This window comes from Emydura macquarii, unplaced genomic scaffold (assembly GCF_026122565.2).
Source record: "Emydura macquarii macquarii isolate MOO-44397 ecotype Brisbane River unplaced genomic scaffold, CSIRO-AGI_Emac_v2 contig_1119, whole genome shotgun sequence".
In the NCBI taxonomy this organism is placed as follows: Eukaryota; Metazoa; Chordata; order Testudines; family Chelidae; genus Emydura; species Emydura macquarii.
In genome coordinates this window covers 2256080-2271376 of record NW_027131256.1, presented here as the reverse complement: position 1 = coordinate 2271376, position 15297 = coordinate 2256080, and the positions used below count along the sequence as shown (strand labels likewise).

At 41.2% G+C, this 15297-nt stretch overlaps 1 protein-coding gene across 1 annotated transcript in view; it reads right to left on the bottom strand.

Moving 5' to 3' along the window:
- The window catches only part of SPAG17 (sperm associated antigen 17), a 156131-nt gene that overhangs the window by 95057 nt on the left and 45777 nt on the right, over positions 1–15297 (bottom strand). The window contains exons 7-8 of the mRNA XM_067545964.1: positions 12684–12865; positions 3688–3822 (exon numbers count right to left, since the gene is read on the bottom strand). Of these exons, the coding sequence (XP_067402065.1) occupies positions 3688–3822; positions 12684–12865 (317 nt within the window). The remainder of the gene's footprint in view (positions 1–3687; positions 3823–12683; positions 12866–15297) is intronic.

Sequence of the window (15297 nt, the reverse complement as noted above, 5' to 3'; positions counted from 1 at the left end):
TCCCCTGGCTTTGATGACTTTTTACTTACTTGCCCAAAGTGGAACAACTTTAACAGGAGAGATTGAAGGAACCACCCTCACAAGTCCACCCCCTCAAGTGTTTGGTCTTGTGCATTTTCCTCTCCTGGAATATAATAGCTTGCGTAACTCCTGTCGACTGCTGTGCTTCCCTTCTGTGTGCCGTCTTCACTGCACTGCGCTGAGGGGAACTGCGTTCCCGTCGACGCAGCGCTACGCCACTTGATGGGGTGGTTTTACTCCGTTGACTTCCTGATCGATTGAGTGGGCCTACACAGACCGCTCAATGGATCCAGAAAGATCAGTCTGGCAGCGGCGACTTTGCCGCCGTCAGTATAGACATACCCTAACAAAACAGCCTTTTAAAACCAAAGTATTGCTTACTTTAACAGTAGGAATAAAGCAGTTAGAGAAAAAGGATTTTGAAACAACAACCAGTCTACATGTATGGCTATCTTACTAAAGGTTTACCACCCTTTGATGATAACCAGACATATCAAACTTCTTCAGACACCCCAGTGGGTGTCTGGCTCCTCTGAACAACATCTTCTCTGTCATGAGAGAGAGAGACCCTTTTTAAACTGCCAGATTTCATGTTTTGTGTTCCTGGGCTTTGGCCCTTCTGGACAGAACTAGTTTGCAGGTTGGTTGGTCCTACTGCAAATCTCCATCTCTCCCCCTCCCCATACATAGAGTCGGACTCCTTCTGCCTTTGGCCCTCCATCTGGTTTTTGTCCCAGTCCCCTCCACACACACAACTCCCCTCTCTGCTCCACGTCCCAGTCCCAGTTCCCTCTTCATCATCTCCATGGCTCAGTTCTCCACCCCTAGCCTCGGCTCATCAGCCAGTCCCTCACAATCCCCTTGGGCTCATTGTCTCTGCCCTGCTATCCTGCACCCTATCACCAAAGCTCATCACTCCCCTGCATTCCAGTCAGCTTGCTTCTTCTGCCTTGTTTCCTGGGTGCCTGCAAGGGGAGCATTGAGAGCACAGGAGAGACACTATCCCAGATCTCAGCTCCTGGGCCTGGTACCAGAACAGTTCTTGGCTACAAGGAGGAGCAACTCCAAGTCGAAACATGCACAGTGTAGATGGACTCTGAAGAATTTAGTGACTTAATTCTAACAAGTCATGTGCAAACTGTGATCTTCAGAGGGTCATAACTTGGCCAAATTTGAGCTAATTTTCACAAGGATGGCAAAAAGCACATCCCTGACACTAGCACAACACTTTGCCAAATTACAAGACTGTACTCCAAAGCATGGAATGTTAGAGCTTCCCAACGAAATGACTGTAATTAAATAAAAGTTGTAACATGGGCAAAAAACAATGCAACGAATAGAACAATAGTTTTCTGACATCTCTGACTTAGCAGCCAAAGAACCGGTCATCTTCTGCTGCAGGGATCAACTACATGAGTTTGAAGAAATCTGGGCTCCATTTTTAGAAACATGACTAAGGAACACCTAAAGGCCCCATGGTTGATCTATACCTCTTTCCCATTCCCCCTTCTACGTCCCCACTGACTGTTTTCCCTCCCCTTCTTTTTCCCCCTGCTTTTACAATTCATCTCTCTGTCTTGAATGTGCTGTCTCCCTGTTAGCTGTAAATACTGATTTGTTTTTATGGTTTAATTTTAAGGGGTTGTTAAAATGGTTTTGGGTTTAAATGTTAACACTATTCTGTATGTTACAGATGGTAATAGACTTTATAATCTTCTTATTTTTTATACTGTAATGTTTGTAAAGTACAAAATAATAAAAACCTTAATTAAAAAAGAAAAGCCAAACAACATTTTAAAAACTCTATAGTTAAAGTTTGGCAAAGTCATAAGCAACCTAAAACAGGATCTTATAAAGGAGTATTGGGCAATGTTAATTAAAAGCATTGCTATGTGCCCAACCTCTAATTAGCAGACACTTCCTAAATTCATTTTCAGGTGCATATTGCTTTTTGGGTAAAAAAAACAGTATTGTGGGGCTTCTGGTTTTTTTTGCAGCCCAGAGGTGAATTATTTTTCTTTATGGACAAAGACATTTGCCAAAGACATTTGACAATTCTGACTTCTCCAAGCTGTGGGAGAAGAGGAGTGGGAATGGAGATAAGACAGTTTCATACTTTAAGATATTTTTTATCAGATTTTCCATACAACTCAAAATGACCATTTAAAAATATTAATTTTGGCACTTGTTCTGATTTGCTTGTGTTTGAAAAAAAAAATGAGTTGAGAAATAAGCAAATTACAAATGATTTAAATTAGGGTCCCTTTTCCTGACTAATTGAGGGAATTAGGGAAATCAAAGGGATGAAGGCTATCCAGAGACACATGGGCACAAACTACACTGTAGTTGGATATCATATCTGTCCATTGAAAAAATGCAACTCCCTTTATCTCAATGATGTTTGTGCACGTGTGTATATGTATATAATATATATATATATATATGAGAATATTTAAGCAGATGTATAATATCAAATCTAAATATACTGGATGTCTCTGAATTGAAGAAATAACCTAATTTTGTTATGTTACTTTAAATTTTTTTTAAAAAAAGTTTAATCTTTCACTTCAGAAAGCAAAGACTTTCAAATATGCAATAAAAACTTAGGCCAAAATTATCAGAGATTTTTGTTCCTCAATTTTTGAATGGCTAGCATCCAAAAAAGGATTTAGATCTTACTATATAAATCAACTGATCTGGCAAGTTACTTCATGCAGGATGACCCTTGGACATGCAGAATCCCACGGAACCCAATGGTATGTGTAAGTACAGGGGATGTTCACACAGAGTATTTTGTAGGATAGAGGCCTATATCTTCAGATAAATCTGGCTTTTCTGCTGGAACAGTCATTATAATATTCACATCTACTTATGACTTGAAAGAATGCAATGCAGTTTGTTTGGAAAATGTTGAAAGAGCATTTAAAATAATTTTTAAAATGTTTATATTTTAGAACCATTGTAAAGCTCCGTATGCTATATGCTAGATACAAGAAATGGCTTTTAATTAAGGCAGGATTTGTTACTCTTGGTTTTTCCACTTCTGGCTTTTTTTCTCCCAAATTTAGATTAAAGATCACAAGCAATATTCTTTTTTGATTATGATGACAGAAAGGTTTCTTGATGTCTCAAATTAAAAGCAAAGAGGATAGTTCAGCTCTGATATTTATCTAACTCATTCCTTATTAGAGTTCAGAGGTAGCTGATTAGAACCAAGGCCTTGATACCTCAGATTCTTGGGTGTGGGTAGACTGCTGCACTTGTGTGAGACCCCACTGAGTTCTGTGCGGGTGCAGAAGTCTGCCCAGGCACAAGAAGTTGTAGGATCTGAATTTCAGAGCCAATTTAATGTAGTTTCTTATGCCAACTGGAGAAATGTTTATTGTTATATTAGACTAATTTTATAGTGTGAGATTTTTAAAAGTTTTCTTTTTCTGATGCTCAAGTTGGTGGTTGTTTTTGTTTTGTTTTGGGTTTGTTTTAATTTCTGAGAATTTAACACTTAAGACAAAAGGCCCGATTTTCATTTACACTAGGTCATGTAGATAGTAAATGGCCTGGGTTTGATTTTTTGAGCACAGTAGTTAAAACATGCAGTTTCACTTAAATTAGTACCTAATTACTCTGCATAATCAGAGTCGCATCCTAAGTTACAGAGAGTTGTACCTGTTTGTTCTTGGTTATTACAGGGACATTAATAAACTTGGTGCTTTCCAAGTAGTGCTGATGTTGTCTTTTCCAGTCCAGGCAGTCGTACATCAAACAAGCAATGCTTTCAAATAGCACAGTTCCAAATGCAAGCTATGAGAAAAGAGAAACAGATATGAAGGATCAAGTTTATACACAAAACCACAGTGGAACTCAATCACCAACCAGCAACTCTCTAATCAATGGACCTACAATTCTGTTAAAATATTTCCCCCTATTAATTCAAAATGCTAATTTATAATGTTAATCTAAGAAAACAGGGCTTCATTTTGGAGGTGGGGGAGGTGAAGAAATGTTTTCAAGTTCTCCCAACTATCACATCACAGTCTGTAACATGCTGAAGACTGTATATGTGTAAAACTGCCCATAGTGCCTGGAGTTCTACAGAAGATTAAACTGGTACTATCCATGTCAGTTAAAGTCAATTCTTCTTTAGCATATATGGCATGTCTCTATGGGCTAAATGTGCAAAGGTATGAAGGCAATGCCTAATTCCTGGTCCTAGTTAGATTCCCAGGCTCTCCATATAATGCATGGGGAGAATCAGGCACCTGAGGAAGGATCCTCAGAAGCTAGCAAGCTAAATGGGGACCTAAGCCTAATAGCAGTGAATGTAGAGGAATGGTGCAGGACTTAGACCTAGATCCTCAGAGGTATTTAAGCACCTAACTGCCATTGATCTGGGCCTCTAGGCACCTAACTGACAGGGCAAAGTGAGGTGCCTATCTCTGTTCAGGATTGAGAGTTGTGAATCATCTCCTGGAGTTAGATGCCTAAGCAAGCTCAGACACTTAGGCAGCCCATGCCCTAGCAGATGAAAAACCAGAAAGAATGCCCCCAATAGCCAGAGTACTCACCTCGGATGTGGGAGACCTGGATTCAAGTCTTTTCTCAGGCTCTTTTTGGAGCAAGGATTTGAACAGATCCAGCAGGTCTCCAACATCCCATGTGAGGGCCCTCAACACTGGGCTATAGGCTTTCCTAGGCAAATCCCTTTTTCAGTCTTTCCTGTTGGAGCTGTTCCATTTTTGTTCTATGTTTGTACAGTGCTTAGCATTACATATTCTAGGCACTGCAGTAATACAAATAATAAATATTCATTAGAGCAGGCATTTGAAACTGGGTTGCCTACATCCCAGGTGAGTGCCCCAACCACTGGGCTATTGGGTATTCTGGATGCACATTCACACATGCACCCATCCACTGTGTGTGAGGCCACATCCTATAGGTGTGCTCTGAGGGTGCCTATGGGATTGGGTCCCAGGTGAGAGGCAGGGAGAACGCCCATTTTGACAATCCTGCTTCAAGAGCTTCAAGAAGCTCGTTAGCTGTGGGGAAATGTCAGGACTTAAGTGGCTTTACGCATGCCTACTGACAAAATTTAGGCACTTAGGGGACTTAGGCAGCAGCTGAGCTGTGAGAATGTCAGTGGAGCCTAAAGGTGGATTAAGGCGACAAAGGAGGAATTTAGGTATCTAAGTATCTTTTTAGATTTACACCCATGTTCTTTTTTTGGACCAGAAGGTACTGCATTCTCTCCCTTATATCAAATGTGCAGGTGACCAGTTGTATGCAGCTGTAAATATGCTACAAGTGACCACAATCCCTTCATCCAAGGAAGGCAAGACAAGCCTTCTTACAGAACTCAGTGTCACTCCACAGTATTCCTACTGTTTGCTGTCCTTGTTAAGAAAAAAAAAAAAAAGGGCTTAAGACTTGAACTCTTTTTCCACAGGTGGGTAAGCAATAGGAAAAGTATATTTGAATGAAGCTGTAAGTTGGAGGGAGAAAGCTTCTGATGTGTTTTGCTGTGGATTTTACTAACCCCCGAGTCATGTAGTGGGAAGAGTAAAAAACTGAGACAGGATTTGCCATCACCATGAGAGTTGGCATCACCTGAGGGCAGATACCCAATTCAAACCTGAGGCCATTTCAAACTTCACTTGCTATTAGCTGGCTTGGCCATATTCTTTGGTGTATGCTAGGCATCACAGAAATGATACAACTGATTTTTAGAACTGACTCCGCATTTAACGTTTTCCCAAGCAAAACAAAAAAAGTCTTATTTGGGATGAAATTTTGATAGTGTAGTCTGTCTTTAAGAGACTATGTGGAGTTTAATTTTTTTTTTCCCTTTGAGATGCAGTTCTCTTTTCTATACTGGGTTTCCCTGTTCTGAATGGTATTAAAGTATGAGGGTATGTCTACATTTCAGAGTGAATTTGATTTATTTTAAATAGACTTTTACCCGCCGAATTTTAGAAGTTGCAGGAGCGTGATCATACCACGCTCCTTGTGTCAGGCTCTTGCGTCCCCACTCACCACGCTTGGGTCGACATTCAAAGTGGTGCACCGTGAGTAGCTATCCCACAGTGCAACTAGCCGCAGAGGCCTTTGGGAAGCTTGTCATCTTCCCATGATGCAACATGCTCCCTCCACCTTCCTTCTTGTCCCAAACAAACTGCAAACGCTTTTTCATGCCGCTTTTCTATGCTACGCGCACGCCATTGCTGGAGAGGCATGGAGCCTGCTCATCTCTGCACTATTAGTGTCAACATCACAGATACCTCACAGCTTATCCTGCAGTATTTTCAAAGGCGAGACAGGAGCCGCAGCACGGAAAATAACAATGTTATTGAGGCTGCCCTGCTACAAGACATAGAGTGAAACAATTCCCGTTTGCTGCAGACTGTCATGCATCATCTTCAGCCCGTGGAATGCCGGTTCTGGTCCCAGGAAACAAGCACAGGCCACTGGGATTGCATCGTTATGAAGGTATGAGATGATGAGCAGTGGCTGCAGAACTTTCACATGCAAAAAGCCACTTTCTTTTAACTTTGCATGGAGCTGTCCCCAGCCCTGAAGCGCGTGAATACTCACAAGGGATGTTTCACCGAAATCGGTGTGGGGTGGTCTAGAAAGGTGCATGACGTGCGCATCTTTAGGAACTCAAGTCTGTTCAATAAGATGCAGGTGGGCACTTTCTTTCCTGACCAAAAAATTAACATTGGGGATGTTGAAATGCCAATAGTGATCCCAGGGGATCCTGCCTACCCCTTGGCTCCCTTGGCTAATGAAGCCCTACACCAGGCACCTGGGCAGCGAAAAGGAACATTTCAATAGCAGGCTCAGCAAGTGCAGAGTGGTGGTGGAATGTGCATTTGGGTGTTTAAAAGCCAGATGGAGATGTCTACTTACTAGGCTTGACATCAGTGAAAAGAACATCCCATTAGTTATATCTGCATTCTGTGTGCTCCATAATTTGTGTGAAACAAAGGGTGAAAAGTGCCCTCAGGGTTGGGCCGCAGAGGCTGACAGGCTGGCCACAAATTTTGAGCAGCCAGATTCCAGTGCTACGCTCACTGCCAACCACAGAGCGCTTCTCCTATGGGAAGCATTGAAAAACAGGTTTTGCAATGAACCACAGTAATGTATGTCTCTGCTGTGCCTTTCTTTACCATCCCCCACACATGAATCAGCGCCCCCCCCAGCTATGAATGAATAAAGACAGATGTTTTTTAAAGCAGCAAAGTTTTATTTTTGACCTATTTCAGTGAGGGGAAAGGAAGATAAGTTAACATTGTAAAGTGTCACTGTGCAAGCAACTGTGGTTGCGTGCAGTTCTTAAAGGGGCTGTCACGTCTTTCTGCTCGCCTCCACTGGTGTGGAGTGCAGCATGTACAGCACCCTGCTCAACGTCCTCCTACAGCGCTTGAGGGTGGGGGCTGATAAGAAAGTGATAAGTGGTTGAGCGCTTTGAAGGAGCTGCAGAAGGAGTCTGTCCTGCTACTGCTCTTCATGGAACTCTACCAGATGCCTCAGCATGTCGGACTGATCCCTCATAACATGCAACCACTCCTGTTGCGTATCATGCTCCTGCGATGATCTTCTGTGTTCCATATCCACGTCTAGTTTTTCAGACAAGGACATCCTCCAGGTTCCGAGCTCTGTGTCAGCAGCCGCGGAGGCGTTCATTAGTTCGCGGAACATGTCATCCCACAGTTTTTTTTTCACTTCCTAATCTGGGAAAGTCTTTCAGCAGGAGTTCTGCAAGGTGGGTTTAAGACCGAGGTGTTGATTGTAAGAAAAGAAAAGCACAAAGTTGCCATTGTTAGCTGACCCAAAATAGTAAAAGAAATGTTACAATGTAAAAAGAACTCCCCTTCATGTTCACAAGGCGAAGCCAGACCCGCATTCCAATCTGTACGTATCAGATGGTCAGAGTGGTGTTCCAGACATGGTAAGGAAAGGGCCCTTGCATCCATTATAGAGAGGTCTCATTAGCACTAAACTCCACAATCCACACCTGAGCAAGGAGAGGGATCACCGGGCTCCCCTGTAACATCCCAAGGACCAGTTTGGGAGGAGGTGGGCAAAACAGATTAAAGGATGCTGCGGGTGAATTGTAGTGTCAGAAAACATAAGGCAACCAGTGTCTCAACCCATAACACCCATAGCAACAATAACATGACTAGAAATTGTCTTGTGTAGGTGCCCAGCGACACCATCCACAGCAGAGGAATAACACGGAATGACTATATTGGTCGAGTATTTTAAAACTTGCACCATCTTCCCTAGGTGACCATGTGTGATATCAGTCTCCTGAGGGTAACTCAGGCAGAAAGGGAAGATTTGCTGCAAGCATCAGGGTACAGGCCTGGCCCTTATGCTGCTATGCTGTGTTCCGTGATGATGCCTGCTCATTTAATAGCAGAGTGGTGGGGTAAAGTCTCCTACCGTGGCAGAAGAAATAAGGCTGCCCTCCCCAGAAACCTTCTGCAAAGGATTACAGATTACCTACATGAAAGTTTGAGATATCCACAGAGGATTCTCAGAGCATACCTCTGCACATAAATAGTCTGTTCCAGGGGTAAGCCTCTGCTGAAGTTTGCCAATGCCCAGGAAGCCCAGCCCCCGAAAAACAAAAACTCCTTTTAAGAAGCTGGACTGGGGACATAACCACAAAAATGAGATTTTCCACACACACTCACCAGAGGTGCCTTCCCCAGCATCTCAATCAGTCCCGTTGTCCTGTGTGTAGCAGGGCTGCTGTGGGGTAACGAACAGGTCCTGGCTCTCAGGGAGAATGGATACCCCACTCTCCTGCACCCTACTCTCCTCATCCTCCTTGTCCACAGAGTCCTCCTCATTTGTCCTGGACTGGGATTCTTTGGAGGCATTGATGCTGCATGGTGGCACAGTGGTGGGGTCACCACCAAGAATCACATGCAGCTCCTCGTAAAAGTGGCATGTTTTGGGCGAGGAGCTGGAACAGCTGTTAGCTTCCCTAGTTTTCTGATAAGCCTGCCTCAGCCCTTTGATCTTAACGTGGCACTGCTGTGCGTCCCTCTTGTGCCCCTTCTCCAACATGCCGCGAGATATCTTCTCATAGATATCCAAATTTCTTTTGCTGGCTCGGAGCTGAGCCAGAACAGACTCTTTGCCCCACAGACCGATGAGATCCAAGACCTCTGGTCAACATCATGCTGGAGCTTGTTTGGCCTGTGTAGTCGCCATGAGTGGGTCAGCTACAAAGCTTTCTCCATGCTGACCAAACCAGAAATGGAAATCCAAAATTTCCCAGAGCTTGAGGAAAGGAGCTATTTCCTGTTTACGTGGCCACATTACAGCATAGCGCGAATGTCCAGAGCGGTCACAACAGAGCATTATGGGATATCACCCAGAGGCCAATGGCATCAATTTACATTGCACTCTGCCTACACTGACGCTAATTTGACCCAGGGAATTCAACTTCAGCGCTACGCCGCTTGCGGAGGTGGTTTTATTAGGTCAACTTTTACCACAATTTAGGTCGGCGGAACTTACATGCCAGTGGAGACACATACTTTAGGGGGTTGACATAAGTGGCGTTACATCGACCTCCATTGCCAGGGTAGACCAGCCCTGAGCGTATGCTATAGGAATACAGTATGAAAGGTAGCTCTTTCTTTTTCTCTCTTTCCCTCCCAGAAAACTAGGATTAGGAAAAATAGGCAAATGCATGCTCTGGGTATATAAAGCTAATCTGAGTGACTGCTGAGTTGCTAATGACTGGAACAGTTAGATTAGCTAAACCCTGCTGGAGTCATGATTGCAACAGGTTAGCAAATAGGAATCAGAACCACAGGAAACAGGATAAGAAAAATGAAATTTGAGGAGAAAGGGGGCTAGTCAGAGAAGCTCTGCTTCAGACCTGGCTAGTGAGTCTAATGTTATCTTTGGTTGAGAGCCTTATAAAGTTATTTATGGTAACGTCTGATGTGTTTTGTTGATTTTGGTTCTTTTCCCCATAGTGGAGAGAATGAATACATTCAGTTTTCTTTGACTAGTTTGGAGCACCCGTTTTGTATGTAAGCTGAGCCAGCCAGTTGGGTCAAAAAATTAAAAAAACAAAGAATAATTATAGTAATTATTATAGTGATTTTGGATGCCTGTTTTAGGTTTCCAAACTTGAGACGTCTTGAAGGAACCTGATTTTACATAAGTGCTAAGCAAACACTTTCTGAAACTTGGACTTCTTTAAGGTGTCTCAAGTTAGACACCCAAAATCACCAGTCACTTTTGAAATTCTTTGTCTTTATGACAGAGAAAAAATTTTTGATGAAAATTCAAGATTAGTCAGGCAAGTCATTTTTGAATAACAGGATTTTGAAAAGTTAGTGTTTTTTATTTTTATAAAAAAAGTCGTATTCTTTCTTCTTTTCTTTTCTTTTTTCCAACCCAAAGTATCTGTCAAAAATGAGTTGATCTAGTAACCTCCTCATGTTTCTTTCTATTATTCCTCAGTGGTTACCAAGGCACTGGTACATTTTAATTAAAGTTTGTTGGAATGTTTTGAACTTGCAAGTATTATAAACAAAATGAGAAATGTTACAGATGTTACAAACAACATGAACTGCCAATGTTCAACAAGACAAATAGCTAGGATACGATAATGAGAGTTTCTAAGATCAATTTCCTTCCATCCCTCCTCCCAGTACATACATATTTTGTCAAAAAATAAACCCCTCTTTTCTGCCTGAAACTTGCCACTTGTACTTTTTGGGCACAGGAGAGTGTTCGGGAAAGCACATTTTCAAAAATACAAGCCTGAATAAAGGTAATTTACCTTTCTTATATGTCAGTCTCTCTTTTTTCAGATTGCATGTCTGGAAGTCTTTTATTTGAGTCATCCCTTTGAATGTTCTGGAAGCAGTTCAGAGCTGTAGTAACCTCAGTAACAACTTCCCAGAGAAAATCCACCACAACAGACTTACTGCATCCATTTACTGTATACTATGATATGGTCCCAGGTCTTTCTGTGTCCCTTCTACGTATTTCCTTAAAGCCCTCCAACCCCCCCACTTCTTTAGAGTCTATATTGGTCTCTGAGAAACTGAGGAAAGTAAATTGATAATTTCAATCTATTCAGAGAACTATGTTATAGGTAAGTTTTCTTTCCCTTTTCAATATTGACAGTAAGGATACTTATTCTTGGGATAGTCATAAGCAATAACAGACCCCTAGAAGAGATGAGAATGAGAGGGTATTTAATTGAATGATTAAAGAACTGCTCTCCCAAAATGGACATCAAATCTCAAGGTCAGGAGAAGAAAGTAATGCCATGTGAGCTGAAGTTCAAGTAGCAGTTTGACGTGTTTCCACAAATGAGACATTTCCAAGGCATGCCTTAAAAGCTACTGTGGAATTAGCCAAATGCAGTCTGATCCTTTCAGGATTGGGAATATCTGCTAGCTCACTGATTATTTATATGCAGGATTTAATCCACTAAAATCAGCGTTGGGAGGAAACAGTCTGTCCTCTAACCCTATTACTATAAACCACAAATAAACTGGGAGAAATTATGGAATGTTTTTATTCTAGTAGTTTAGGATTTTCCCCTCATCTAATGTGAACAGGGAGACACTAGAACTCTTGCTATGGTAAAATATCTGGAATAGGAAGATCTAGCTCCTGCTTGGGCTTTCTCTGCTACTTCCTGATCTGTTCTTTGCCAAGAAGGAGTGGGGTACAGAACTATTTTTCAGCAGTGGGTTGCCCTTCCTTCGTTAGCACTGCAGCTGTGCTGAATCCTGCTGTATTTGAAGCATTACTGTGAGGAGGGAGATGCTCCATGTGGTACGAGGCTGAATGACCTTGCTGAACAGAACCAATAGTGCTCTGACAGAAAATGGAAGAGAAGAAAGAAGATCACATGGGAGGATGAGCTGAGGATACGGGGGGGAAAAACAAACCTAGAAAAGAAGAACAGAAAAAGAGAATTCACTCTGCACAGGAAAAAAACCAAGAAATTTTGGGGAAGAGTTCTGAGCTGGTGCTCCCGCTGCGGATGAAAGAAGTGCTGGAGAGCTTCTACTGCGTGATTAGTCCTTAAGGAAGAGGGTAGGTGGCTATAATTGTGAACGGCATTTGAAGCATGCTTTGGGGATGACCCACCAGAGGCAATTTTGGATGTGCATTAGATCATCGTATCTCAACGATGGCTTGCACAGAAGCTCCACTTTTGTTTTATTGTTCCTTTATTTTCATTTGTCCTCAATGAGCTCCAGGACACAGATCTATTGTTAAAGGCTGGCATTATAATTTTGGAATTATTCAACAGCAATGTTTGAACCTCTAATGAGGAGTGTGTGGAGGCTATGAATTTGTTTAATATTATACTTCCAGATTACAAACCCAGTAGCCATGACCCACAATTTAGACACTCACTGTCTGACATACTAGTTCAAAGAACACAGAAGCCCTGTCGATACACCCAGCAAGCTTATAAAGCCTGGAAAATGAATGGATTTCATACAATCTCCATAGGCATAGTTTGTATGCTCTGTAAGCCAATTAGTATTGGTTCAAAGTTTTACAGACACACACAACTCAAATTCCCACTGTACTTAAATCGGTGTTAAATGCTATAAAAACTAAGTGGGCAGCTCAATGTGAAAGAGGAAACCACTAACCATCATGTCACTGTTAGTCCAGTCTGGGGGAAAGGTATTTTCCTTTACTACGTGATGAAGTCTGGCAACATCAAAGAGAGTTGATCCATGTTTCCCAGTGTTCAGAATTGGCTCCAAGTATTTCCAGAATGTTTCCAGGTCTTTGATAGCTTTAGCTTTCTTCCTTTTTTCAGCTTCCACACCTACAAATGCATCCTTATTAGATAAGTTATAGCATATTTGTATTCCAATGTCTCCCTTTACATGGAAATAGTGAGTCTGAGAAATATTTCTGGAATATTTAGAAGGAAACATAAGTTGCAGGTTGGTCTACTCTACCATAATTGTTCAAAAAATTTCCATTCTTAAATAAATTCCCAGAAAAATATCTTAAGTCAAGCCCAAAATACACAACAAAAATTTAAAGAGGGGAAAACCCTTCATAGGATGTTGCAGTTGAAGAAACAACAAATAAATGCCTGAAATCCAAAATCGAAAGATACACTTAACAAAATTCCTTGAGCCTAAACTACTTACTGTTCTTTAAATGTGAGGTAGGTAAATGTTGTTATCTCCATTTTACAGATGTTGAAACTAAGACAAACAGAGATTAAAGTGCGTTTCATCTGTACAGTGATTGTAGAAATGGCATTGCAGGTTGCCATGTCTATTGTACTGTAATAATCAAATTTCAAATTTACCCAGATTATAAACAAAAAATGTTTTTTCTAAATGCCAGCCCTACAAATGCACTCTGGGATCATGGCCTGATTTTTGGAGTTGCTGAGAACCTGCAGCTCCAAATGCCTTGATTTCATTTGGAGTTGTGGATGCTCAACACCTCTTAAAATTAGGCCTGGGGCTAAATTTATCCCTGGTATAACTCCAGTGACCCATAGGTCTCTAAAGTTGATAACCCAAAAAAGTAAGGCAGTGGACTATTCTGAAACTTTTGGCCTATGTAACTTTCCCAAGGCCATACAAGGATTTTGTGGCAGTCATGAAGAGAACCAAGGAGTATCCTTCCTCAACTAAGGCATTTCCATCTGCTGATGTTACTCAAGGGTTATCATCAAAGGAATGTGAATTGGAAAATTATGTCTAATTGCGTATATGGTACAGATGTTTGTATGTTGAGTATGACAGTGCAGTGGGGGTATGTGGCTTGTACTGACAGGACTGGAGATGTTTGATACACATTAATACTGTGCTTCCATACTTTCCAATTTTTGGCTTGGGTGCAGAGAAGGCCTCTGATCAAGCAAAGTGGCAGTTTTATTATCAAGTCTTACAGAAAACTAACTTTAGACAATCCTTTATTACATCTATGGAAATGTTTTACAAAACCCCTAATGCACGTCTCTCACTGTCTCTTTATGTGAAAGCTTCTCTTTACAGTGTGAAACAACTGGGGCTCCGCTCTCTCCGTATTAGCTCTTTGCATTATTGGTTGAATCTTCAGTGGCACTGAAGCAATATGACTCTTCACATAAATTTAAGACAGTGAACACAATATTTTACTGTTTATGACAAAAAGTATTTAAGAAATAAAGATGAATGAAAATCTATTCCACAATTGAGCTACTTCTTTGACAGATACAAGATAGAGGGTCAATATCTCAGATCAGAAGTTCTATCCTTTGGTACTTGCCTCCATTCCAAGGCATGTTGTCCCTTAAGAGTTAATAATTCTCCTCATGTAAATCTGTTCTCTTACAACTTCATCCCATTGTTACAAATGTTAAGGTCAAGCATCTTTGATCGACAAAGATATCTGATTAAAATGAGCATACTTCTATAATTTTTATGCTCTTCCCAGATATTCTATAGTATGGTAGCCCCAAAGCTCTGTATTAAGCCTTTGACAACTTTTAAAGAAGGAGGAAAGCTGAATTTTCCAAACTGGACATACTACAACTGGAAAACAAACAGTTACAAGATGAATCTGGTTGTTTACACTATGAAAAAAATGGAAATCATTTGACTTGGCAGGATTTATACATTGAAATCCTGGCACCACTGAAGTCAATGGGAGTTTTGCCACTGACTGCACTGGAGTCAGGAATTCACCTAGAGTGTCTCTGTGTACATCACTGAAATTATTCAACACAATCTATTTTACACTTAGTCCTCTACTCTCACATAGAAAAAGAACTGATAATTAATGTAACTCGGGAATTGTGGAAAAAACTATCAGCTCTACTTTAAATAAAATGAAAATACACAAATTATGCCCCTTCCCCCTCTCTCTCTCTCCCTCTCTCATATGTTTCTAAGGAGACTTTCCTTTGTATCCAAATGTCAAACAACAGTATTAAAAAAAAGTATAAAGAGTTCAAAATGGTGTTTTCCTCTTTTTTCCCAGGGACAGTGTGAATTTTTTAAAAATATGTACTTATTTATTTAATGGGAGGTGTGCTTAGCAAAGGCTAAAAAGTTTTCTGGGATTCTACCATGTATGTGATAATCCCAGTTATAAAAAATGGGAATAAAAGGGCTTAAATCTAACAGAGAAACTTCATATATGGCAAAATAATACCTGATATGGCAGCAATTTAAATACTTTGAGTGACAGAGCCAGACAGGTACCCAGAAGTCACCTCTACAGGGCAGACCCAACAAAGAAAACAACAGA